This window comes from Vombatus ursinus, unplaced genomic scaffold (genome assembly GCF_900497805.2).
Source record: "Vombatus ursinus unplaced genomic scaffold, bare-nosed wombat genome assembly UNPS02009824.1, whole genome shotgun sequence".
Lineage (NCBI taxonomy): Eukaryota > Metazoa > Chordata > Mammalia > Diprotodontia > Vombatidae > Vombatus > Vombatus ursinus.
This window is the reverse complement of record NW_020949602.1, coordinates 6,734,121-6,745,769: the sequence shown is the minus strand read 5'-3', so window position 1 is coordinate 6,745,769 and position 11,649 is coordinate 6,734,121. Positions and strand designations below refer to the sequence as shown.

Below are 11,649 nucleotides of genomic sequence, written 5' to 3'. Positions count from 1 at the left end.
GATAGATAGATAGATAGATAGATAGATAGATAGATAGATAGATAGATGGCACAGGGTGAGTTGAAGATGAAGGGGTGATATCTGGAGAATAAAATTAAGGGATGAGAGAGGATTATACCGGTAGAAGGAGAAGTGAAGAGGTAGAAAGAGGTAAATTATCTCACGTAAAATAGAGAAGAAAAGACTTTTAAAGTGGAGGGGAAATGGGGGAAGGTGAGAGGAAATGAGTGAATCTTATTCTCATCAAATTTGGCTTAAGGAGGTAATAACATACACACTCAACTGGGTATGGAAATCTATCTTACCCTACAGGAAAATAGGGGGGGAAGGGGACAAGAGAGCAGGAGGATGATAGAGGGGAGGGCAGATTGGGGGAGGGGGTAATCAGAAGCAAACACTTCTGAGGAGGGATAGGGTCAAAAGAGAGAATAGAATAAATGAAGGGGGTGGGATAGGATTAAGGGAAATAGACTTAGTTTTTCACAACATGACTACTATAGAAGTGCTTTGCATGACTACACATGTATAACCTGTAAAAAAAATAGAGAATGGCTTAAATAATTGGAATGATTTCTAGTGTTCATGCCTGGATCATGCCAATATAATAAGTGTTGCTGCTACTTAAAAAAAATAGAATGGGTCTGAATGAATAAGTTATTTTGTATTTTATAAATATCTCAATTAATTATAAAGGACATATGAAGAAAGATGTTACGTGCATCCAGAGAAAGAAATGATAAATAAAAGTATGTACAGAATAATTTTACATATATATGTATGTATGTATATATATATATATGCATACACACACATATATCCCTCTAGGGAGGGTTAGGGAGTGAAGAAAAAGGAAAAATAAAGAAATTTAGATGGTAATTTTGTTGTATATTTGAAAGGAATATTAAGTTGTGCATAGTAGATTTGCAGTTTCATGTGCAATCCTATTTTTATTATACTGTTTTAGAAATGCTTGTTTGAATGCACAAATTAAAAATAAAATAATTTTTAAAAACTTAAAAGAAAACAAAACAAAAGACTTTGACCTGGGACTTTGATTTTATTGTGTGATTTCAGATGTAGGTGGCTCTGTTGGCACCTACACCTTCATTTGGGTCAAAGGGCCTAAAGACAAAATCATAAGCCCATAGAGTTTCAGAGTTGGAAGGGATCTCAGAGGTCATTCAGTCTAACTTTTACCAAGCAAATAACACCAAAAAAATTTCCATATTTCCTGGCAACCCTAACCCTAAATTTAATTACCATCTCTCTGCTGATAGTTTGCAAATCTACCTATACTGTCCTACTGACCTCTCATTTCACATATCCAATAGCCTTTCAGATATCTCAAACTGGATGTCCAGTAAACATCTTAAACTGAACTCATTATCCTTCCCCCTAACCTCTGCCCCACCTCCAAAATTCCCTATAACTATGAATGCCCATCACCTAAGAGCCATCCTTCTACATCCAATATGGTGCCAAGGATTGTTGACTTCACCTTTGCAACATCTCTCGAATGTGCCCTCTTCTCTCTTCTGACACTGCTAACACCCTGGTGTAGGCACATATCGTATCACTCCTGGGTTATAACAAAAACCTGATGGCAGGTCTGCCTAATTCCAGTCTCTCCCCACTACAATCCATCCTCCCATACAAGATTTTGGAAGAATTTAATGTGAATATACCACAGTCTCAAGCAGTAGGAACCAACATCCTTCTGTTTTGTTTTGTTTTCTTTTATTCTCTAAAAATGGATATCCTGGCTGGGAAATAGTGGCAGTTTGTTACTTGGGTGTCTGTCTCTTCTATAATGGTCTTATCTTGACAGAAACTTTCTAGGGCACATCAGGCTATTAAAACAGCCAGTGATGAACCGTGGATTTCTCTCTCAGAATCATCCCTTGTCATCCATAAAGGAGTTAGAAAGCATGTCTACATAGGACCCAGATTCTCTTCAAATGTGCATTTTTTCCAGTTGGAATGTGTTGCTTTCTGACTTTTCTGCAAATCTCTCTTTTCTTCTGGTTGTCAATTACCACATCCTTGCAAAGGCACCTAGGTACCTAGAAATGAAATTATTTCCCAAGCTGCTTAGGAAATCATAGATTTAGAGCTAGAATGGATCTTAGAAGTCATTAAATCTAACCACCTCTTTTCACAAATGAGGAAACTGAGGTACAGAAAAAATGCATAGCAAATTTTGAAGCAATATTTAAACCCAAATTTTCCTTCAAATTGTGCCTCTAACATGTAATACTTGTGTAAAGTGGTGTAGTGTATAGAGTGCCAAGTCTGTAGTCAGGAAGACTCATCTTCCCGAGTTCAAATTTGGGCTCAGACACATACTAGCTATTTGATCCTGGGCAAGTAACTTAACCCTGTTTGCCTCAGTTTCCTCATCTGTAAAATGAAGAATTTGGAGTAGATGGCCTCTGAGGTCCCTTTGGCTCTAAGAATTATTTTATTACAATTTGTTGATAAGGATGCTTAAGTAGGTCTCACTTATGGTTTGGGGTATGAGACTTGCCCATTGACACACACCAAGTATGTTAAACTTGTTTTTTTGCCTCATGTCTTCATTTATTAAGTGAGGGAGTTAGAAGAAATATCTTCAAAGTATCTTCCAGCACGATGATCTATGATTCTATAAATCTAGGACTTGTGATCACTAGTGCTAGAAAATTAACATGCAAAATACAGAAAGCAATATAAATTGTAAAAAAAAAAACAAAAAAACAAAAGCTTGGCTACCTACCATTTGGACTTTCAGAACTCCCTGTCTTCCAGAACCTGAAAATAACTCCTGAAAATCTTTGGCAATGAATAACTCAAAAACCCAAGAGTAATGAACATAGTTGAGAACTTACAAAGTTTGTACCAACTAGCTGCAGTTGGTTATAGTATGTACAGTGTTGTTGGGGCATGCCCATTTATCCTGATCTCCATCATTTCAAGTTCTTTTGAGTACTCACCCCCTATATTATCACATTTAAATGCAGACTCAGAGTTGTACCATTCAGATAGGCCACGTCTTTCAGGAATCTTTTATCATTGTCCCCTTGTGAAGAGGGCACTAAAACCGGGTGAGCACACAATCTCACTGGGAACTCCACGTTTGCCCCACCCCAATTCTCCACCCCCTCCATATATCCTAAATCAAAGTTCACTCTCTCGGTAAACAAGCCAATTCCGCAGGGACCAAGATCCAGACTCACCCATCCACTCCCCCATGCACCTTCAAACCACTCCTACTGTCCACACTCAACATTCACACAATCACACTCACAATTATTCTCTTCTCATACCAGTATTCAATTTATTTTTTTCACAGTCACTAAGTAATGTATGCATACAAGGCCATAGAATGTCTTGACCGCTTCTTAATGGATTTGGGAGTGGGGTGGGTTGGGAATACAGAATTAACAGCTCTATTTCTAAAGTAAGGCCCCTACAGAGCCTGTCACACGGTTGTACAATTTTTGGACTAGATCTGTGATTTCATTGCTATAGGAAACTCTCTGGATGTAAAAGCAGATTTGGGCCTGATCTGCAGATTATAACCATAGAGAACAAACAGAGACCCTGAATGTTTAAATGACTTGGCCAGAAATAGGCATCCACTCCTGTCCGGAGTCCTCTTCTCTTTTCTCCCTGGACTATTTCATTTGTTGATCTCCTCAGATCCCATAAATTCAATGATCATCTCTAAGCTGATGGTTCTCAAATCTATTTAGCCAGCCCTGACCTCTCTTTTGACTTCCAGTCTCTTATCTCCAAATGCCTGATAGAGATCTCAGAGCAAATGACCCTTTGATATCTTAGATTCAACCTATCCAAAATAATACCACCTCTTCTTAATTTGCCTTTTACTTCTGAGGATGCCACCATCCTTCAAGTCACCTAGGTTCTCTACCTGGGAATCTTCCTGAACTCTTCACCCTCTCTCACATCCATATCCAATCTTCTGCCAAGGCCTGTTGATGTTTCCCTCATAACATCACTCATGTGTACCCCCTTCTTTTCTTTGATATTGTCACCATCCTGGCACAAGCACACATAGCCTCACATTACTGGCTATTGCAATGGCTTGCTGGTTGGTCAGTAAAAGAAGGCACCGTAGATGGAGTGCTAGATGTGAAATCTAGACAATGTGGGTTTAAATCCTGCTTCAGATACTGAGTCTCTGGAAATATCACTCAACCTTTGTCTGCTTCAGTTTCCTCATCTGTAAAATGGGGATAATAATAGCACCTACCTCTGAAGGTTGCTGTGAAGATCAGATGAAAACATTTGTAAAGCACTTTGCAAGCCTTAAAGTAGCATATAAATGTTAGCCATGAGTCTTTCCCCATTCTACTCCGTCATCCACTCAGTTCTCAAGTGGGCTACCTAGGTGGTTCAGTGAATAGAGCTCCAGGCTTGAGTTGGAAAGACCCAAGTTCAAATCTGGCTCAGATACTAGCTGTGTGATCCCTGGGCAAGTGACTTAATCTCTATTTGCCTTAGTTTTCTCATCTGTAAGATGTACCTATCCTATGAGGTAGGTACTATAATGATCTCCAGTTTACTGCTTATGGATAGGGAAACTGAGGCAGGCAGAGCTTGATTTGCGTACATTCACACTTCTAGTAGGTGTTTGAGGCCAGATTTGCACTCAGTCTAGTCTTCCTGACTTCAGGCTCTGTGTACTCTGGCACCGCCTAGTTGAAGAGGAGTGATATATGATAAGCTACCATTTTTGTTCTACTACCTGATCATAGGTATTAGCCAAGGCACTGTCCTGGTATCTATAATCTTTTCTCTTCTTGCTATCTCGAGGCAAGTTTATCAGCTTCCATAGGCTTAGTTATTCTATACGTGAAGATAACTGACATGTCTCTCTATAGGGCACCAGTGTCTGCCATGAACTTTATTTTTATTTTTTGGTGATTTCTCCTTCTCAAGAAATACATTTTTATAAACATTTTATAAATGAATTTGAAATAGATTCTCTTTACTTGAGTTATAGGCAAATTCTTCTTTCACTTAGCAACCCATCAAAGAAATGAAGCGAGCTCCATGCCCAACCCTCTCCCAAATGCAGACTTTCCTTTAGGCTAAGCATCCCCAAGTCCTGCAACTATTCCTTCTATATCATAATCTCAAGGACTATTTTTATTTGGAGGTGGAGTGGTGAAGTGGTTTTACACACACACACACACACACACACACACACATATCAGAGAGAAATAGGTGTATGTGTGTGTGTGTCTATGTATATATGTATATATGTATATATGTATATATGTATGTATGTGAATGCAGATAAAGCCTTCTGAGTTGCAGGATGGAATCACAGAAGAGATACAGCTGAGCTGAGGACCATTTAGAGATTTTTTATCTTGTTCACTATTTCCAATGCATTTATCGCTGATGGGAGGCAGGATGATATAGTGGGAAAATGTGCAGTCAGAGGACCTGGGATTGAAACTCACCCCTGCAAATGACTACCTACCTAACCTTGGCAGCTGCAAGCCCTGCACTTGGGCTCAGAGGACCTGAATTCAAATCGTGCCTCAGACACGTACTGGCTATACAACCCCTTGACAAGTCTCTGGACTTGTCTCACCCTCAGTTTCTCCATCTGTAAAATGGGCATAATAATCACATTTATTTTACAGGTTTGATGTAAAGAGCAAATGAGATAACACATGCAAAGTTCCTTGTAAACCTTAAATCCCTATAGAGTATCAGGATAATGGTGATTGATGATGGTCCCCTCTGTCAAATCACATCTTCTCTGTGCCTCAGTTTCCTCATCTGTAAAATGAGAACATTGGACTAGATGACCTCTGAGATCGCTAGAGCTCCAGATGTGTGACGCTATTATCCAACCACCTCTAAGACTTCTTCCAGATAAAACATTCTATGGTTGATAAATAAACTGTGGGTCATTGACTGGCCTTTTGCCCAAAAGGTATCTCCCTTAACCTTCTGTTTACACAATGCCTGAGGACAGGGGACACAGCCTCTCATTCCATAGTGAGACAGCACAGCTTTTGAGTGGGAAGGGACTGCTGAGACCATCTGGTGCAGGCACGTCAACCCGCAGGTTTAGAAAGTCACATACTGGTGTTGTAAATGTTGTGTGGTATCTTTATTTTGTTAAACATTTCGAAATTACCTTTTAGTTTTCCCCTGGCGCTACTCAGAAGTGAAGAGCCATGATGCTTCAGGCAGGTGTCTTGTGTTCGGCACTTCTGAGAATCCAACCTCCTTTTTTACAGATGAGAAAATAGAGGCCCAGGGAAGCAAAATCAGAAGAGCTGAAATTCAAGCCCACACCCTATGACTCCAAATCAGTTTTTTTACCCACTGTTCCATGAAGACCATTGGAAGGGAAAACACAAGAATTTCCATTCACCCCTGGCTCCTGCTCCCAACCACATGGACTGAGGAAGGTTTGAAAAGTAGTTCCAAACACTGAGGAGTACCTGCCAATCAGAGATGGTGGTTTTCATCTTCTTTATGTCCTGAACCAATTGGGTATTATGCTGAAGCCTATGGATCCTTTTTCAGAATGATATTGTAAATGCATAAAATAACATATATAGGATTACAAATGAAGTTCCAATTATATTGAAATATATTCGAATTGTATTCAGTCATTCCAATTATTCCTATTTATTCTAATTATTTTGGAATTTTGTTTCAGTTATCCCATTTTTTCCCTAATTACACTGGAACTTTATTTCAATTATACTGGAATTTCAATTTAGTCCAATTATATTAGACTTTTATCTCCTACTATTGCAATTGTATTGGGAATTTATTCAGATTATTCCAATTGATTCCACGTGTGTTAGAATTTTATTCCATTTATTTCTATTATATTGATATTTTATTCCATTTATTCCAATTCTATTAGAATTTTATTCTAGTTTATTCTAATTCTGTCAGAATTGTATTCTAAATATCCCAATTTATCAAAAATCTATTGGAATTTTATTCTGATAATTCCAGTAAAGATGAAATTCTTTTCTCCCATTCAAGTTCACAGACCCACTGAAAGTCTATCCACATACCTCTCAGAGATTCCTGGATTCCAGCTTTAGAGACCCTCTACCTTAGTTCTGAAGTTTGTCTGGAGGCAATTTGTAATAGGGAAAAGAGGACTGACTTGAAGCCAGTTGAGTCTGGTTCCAATGAAGGCTCTGAAACTTACAAAGAGCTGTGGGACCTTGTCAATTTCCTGGCTGCTCTGGTTGTCACTGTGCTGTTTACCTAAAAAAAGGGGATGCCATTCTGGGTCCCTTCTTGCCTCAAAGGTCCAGGCCTTTGATTTTGGTGCACTGGGTGGATCTGCCTGCGTGTGGAGCCTTCCCAGGCTACTCTGGCCAAGTTGTCTCTCTGGTTCCCAGCAGACAAGCCCTGTCTTCTTTTCAGGGCAGAAGATTGCAGGGGTGGGGCATGTTTACTCCCTAGAGGCAGGCCCTGGCAGAGGGCAGAGGGCAGGGGCACAGAGAGGAGACTGGCACTTCCTGGAGCTCTCACTGCCTGGCCTATAAAGCCAATCCAGGCAGCAGCTCTAAGATGACAAATAAAGCTTGAGCTCTGTCTCTCATACAAACACTGCTCCTGGTGGCCCCAGAGCTGCTGCTGTTGCTGCAGGAAGAGGAGGAGGGAGGAGGAGCTTGGCTTGTCTGGCCTTGGTGTCGGAGCTGCGGAAAAATGCAGCTCTCTCTGGGAACTGTGCTCCCTTCCCTTTGGGAAAGAGCCTCCCTGCAGATCCTCCTTCTCTTCTCTGCCACCTTCCTCATCCTGGCACAGTATCTGCAGAGGAGGAGGAGGAGGCATCACAACTATCCCCCTGGCCCTCCTGGGCTGCCCATATTGGGCAACTTCTTCCAGATGGACTTTAAAAACCCCCAAATCACCATCCAAAAGGTAAGGAGTGAGATGGGAGAGCAAGAATCTACTGCCTGTGAGAGGGCATAGGAACTGGGGTGTTGGGGAATGTGCTGGATTGGGCAGCCACAAGCCTTGGTGTCTATCCATGCTCTGGGCCTACCTGGGAAGCAGCCTCTTGCAATGGAAAGAAAGTCTGGTTTGGGGCTTAGAGGGCCTGGGTTCACATCCCCCTTCCGACTTGTGGGACCTGGAGAAAGCCATAAGCTCATCACTTGTAGGGAGTGTCATTGTGGAGTTAACTTTTGTATGTGGTCAGGATTAGATGGCCACTAAGGTCCCTTCTGACTCAGTTTCTGTGATTCTGATCCAATGTGATAATAATTGTAAAGTGCTTCACAAAGTGATTGATACACATTAAGCAGAATATAAATGTTAGCTATTATTTTTGTTATTGTTATCTATAAAGTGATAGGTGAGCTCCTTGAGAAACTGTCTTTTGCTTTTTTGTGCTCAGCACAGTACCTGGCACAGAATAAGCTCTTAATAAATGTTCATCAATAGACTGACTGGCAGAAATCGCATAGGCAGCCTCTGAGGTCCCTTCGAACTCTCGAATCAGAGGCACTTCACTGGGGCCATTGAATTTGAGTTAAAAACATTTTTTGATCACTCCATTTTAATATACTTGGTTTGCTTATAATCCTATGTATTTTATTTTACACATTTAAAAACTTTTTTCTGAGAAGCTACCCAAAGGGACAACAACCCCCCCAAAACTACATACACACACACACACACAAAATCACACAAGGTTAAGTACCCTTGGTCCATGACTCTGATCTTAAGACTTTGAACAAGCCACATCAGGTCTCTCATGTTCACTTGCCTTATCTGTCAATTCTGGGTATTATTATTATACTGCCAACATCCCAATAATGTTCCTTTCAACTAAGTTCACCAAACACTAACAATGACTATTTTTTTGCCTGCCATATCACACTGCTAACTCATATTAGGTACAGTTTATTCAACCTCTATATAAGAAATGTTTCACCTTTTTTGTGTCCTGGACCCTTCTGGTAGTCATTCTGGAGGAAACCAATGGGCATTCCTTCAGAATCATGGTTTTAATTGCGTAAAATAGGATTATAAAGGAAATTGTTTTCAATGAAATGCATTTATTGAAATTTAAAGAAAACCAAGTTGCCAAGAACCAGATCTTTTTCAGAGCAAGTATACTTGTGAAATTGGTTTTTGTTTCTCAGTGTGAGGCTTTACATTTATCCCTTTTGAATTTTACCTTATTGCATTCAGCCCCACCACAGCCCATTGAAATGTTTTTGGTTGACCGCATCACCCCGTCACCCTTCCAGACTTAGTGTTGTCTGAAAATCAGATGAGTATCCTACGTGTGCCCTTATTTGAGTCACTGATTAAATGTTAGCCCAGGGCCAAGCACAGAAACAGTAGTAACCCACTGGAGAACTCCTTCCTGGGTTCAAAGGTTAAGTGTTAGGCAAGAGCCATGCAGCTGGCATGGGTCAGGGGTGGAACATGAACCCTGGTTCTCTATGCACTAGCCCATGCTGCCTCCCAGGTGAGACAGATATAATCTTGTACATTTATAGAGAACTTTGCATTCATGCCATTTGATCCTCAACACACCCCTTTGAGATCACTACTACATATATAGAAACTAAATCTTAGAAAACATTCCGTGACTGGTTACAGGCAGGGGTTAAAGGTAGGATCTAAATCCAGATATTCCTAGACTTCAAGTCATAAGCCCTTATCACATCCCACCCATTATCTCATTTTTTTTTTCTTTTTGAAGTCTAAATATCACTGGCTCCTGAAAATAGTCGTCATATGCTATCCACTTGAGGTCCTTCACTTTCTGAGGTCCTTGAAGCAGAAGACCAGCATTCTTGGGCCCCATCAAGCTGTAATGGCTTCAGACAAGAGTGTGGTGACAGACTCTCAGGGTGTCTCTGACCTCAGGACAAGCTTTGCTAAGTTCAGAGAGGCTCATGACCATGATGACAGCAGCATTGATTGATTTTTTCCTCTAATCTCTCTCAAAGAGTCTACTGAGTTTTGAAAGGCTTTGATAAGTGGTGGTGAGGGAGAGGCCCAATCAATCAAGCCATTAACAATCATTTCATAATTACCTGCTATGTGCCAGGTATTATACTAGGTGCTGGAGACTAAGAAAACAAAAATAAAACTGTCCCTGTCCTCTGGGAGCTTACATGCTACCCACTCCAATGAACTTACTAATGGTTCAAGTGTTGACCTCTAAGTCTTTCCCACATATTAAACTCTCAGTTGTTCTTTGTCATATATTCCTAGCATGGTGCCCTGAATGTAGCAGCCACTTCAGAGCCTGGAATATACTCACTCTTCTGCTGAATCTTTTGGAATTCCCAGTTTCCATCAAAGCTCAGCTTCAGGGGACCATCTCCTTCAGGAAACCTTCCTGATCCCTCCCAGGTGCTGGTCTCCCCTGAAAGCACATAGAATTTCCTTTATAGGTATTCTGTATTTACTTATATATGCACAGATCATTTCCTCCCAATGTCAATACCTCAAGGGAAGGAATTATTTGGTGTTTGTGACTGTCAGCTCATCTTCAAGCACTGCACTTAGGATATAGTTGGATCATTCAGTATTTATTGGGGTGAATTGAACTAAATTCAGTGGGATTAGATCAGACTGAATTAAGTGGACTCCATTGTAATTAATGTTTCACATTGCTAGAATGTCATCTGATAACTGTGCAGACAAAAAAAAAATAGCCAGAAAAGCAATGAAAGTTTGCAATCGAAACTAATTTTTTTTCAGTTTGTCAAGAAATATGGAAATATTTTCTGCATGGATGTGGGAAATACTGCCTTAATGATGGTAACTGGATTGCCACTGATCAAGGAGGTCCTGGTCAACCAAGACCAGGTGTTTATTGATCGCCCCCAACTTCCTCTCCACTTCCATGTCTTTAAAACATTTGGTGAGTGCTTTGAATTATGATAAATATTTTTTTCATCTCTAAGATTCTGTGAAAGATATCTTTGACTTATCCTTCATCATTCAGTGGTTTTTTTTCACTTTCAATTTTATTAATCTCAGCTTAATCAGATCTGTATAATTAGTCTTTAATGGTTTTCTTGTATATTTTTTCCGAATCTTTTGCGTCTAATTTTCCAGTGAGTTTTGATCTTTTTGTTACAAATACCTGAAAATCTTTCAGTTCATCAAATGTCTTTTTTTTTTCATTAAGGATTACACTCACCTTTGCTGCATTAGCTATTCTTGGATGCAACCCCAACTCCTTTGCTCTTTGAAATCTAATGTTCCAAGCCTTATGGTCTTTTAGTGTAGTTTTTGCTAGGTCTTGTAAAATACTGATTGTTATTCTATAGTATTTTTTTCTTTCTTGTTCCTTGCAATATTTCCTCTTTAACCTGGGAATTTTGAAACTTGGCTATGGCATTCCCATAAGATTTCTTCTTTGCTTCTCTTTCATGTGGTGTTCAGTGGATTCTTTCAATTTCTACTTTACCTTCTTTTTCTAGAACTTCAGAGCAATTTTCCTTATTAATTTCTTGTGATATTGTATCCAGATTATTTTTTTTATCACTGCTTTCAGGTAGATGGACAATCTTTCATTGTCTCTCCTCAATCTATTCTGCAGATTAGGTGTTTTTCTAATGAAATGTTTCAGGTTCTCTTCTATTTTTTCTAGTTTTATTTTTTCTTGCT

At 39.8% G+C, this 11,649-nt stretch overlaps 1 protein-coding gene and 1 long non-coding RNA gene across 2 annotated transcripts in view; one reads left to right on the top strand and one right to left on the bottom strand.

The window, feature by feature from the left end:
* Nucleotides 1–5,711: 5,711 nt before the first annotated feature.
* Nucleotides 5,712–6,571, bottom strand: LOC114036315. The gene is made up of 3 exons (XR_003568322.1): nt 6,474–6,571; nt 6,164–6,255; nt 5,712–5,799 (listed from the first exon to the last, which is right to left on the bottom strand). It is a non-coding gene; the product is annotated as an uncharacterized LOC114036315 (long non-coding RNA).
* Nucleotides 6,572–7,566: 995 nt separating this feature from the next.
* LOC114036314 (cytochrome P450 2J2-like) overlaps nt 7,567–11,649 on the top strand; it is a 36,234-nt gene continuing 32,151 nt past the window's right edge. The window contains exons 1-2 of the mRNA XM_027852772.1: nt 7,567–7,926; nt 10,735–10,897. Coding sequence (XP_027708573.1) covers nt 7,711–7,926; nt 10,735–10,897 — 379 coding nt within the window. The 5' untranslated portion in view covers nt 7,567–7,710. The remainder of the gene's footprint in view (nt 7,927–10,734; nt 10,898–11,649) is intronic.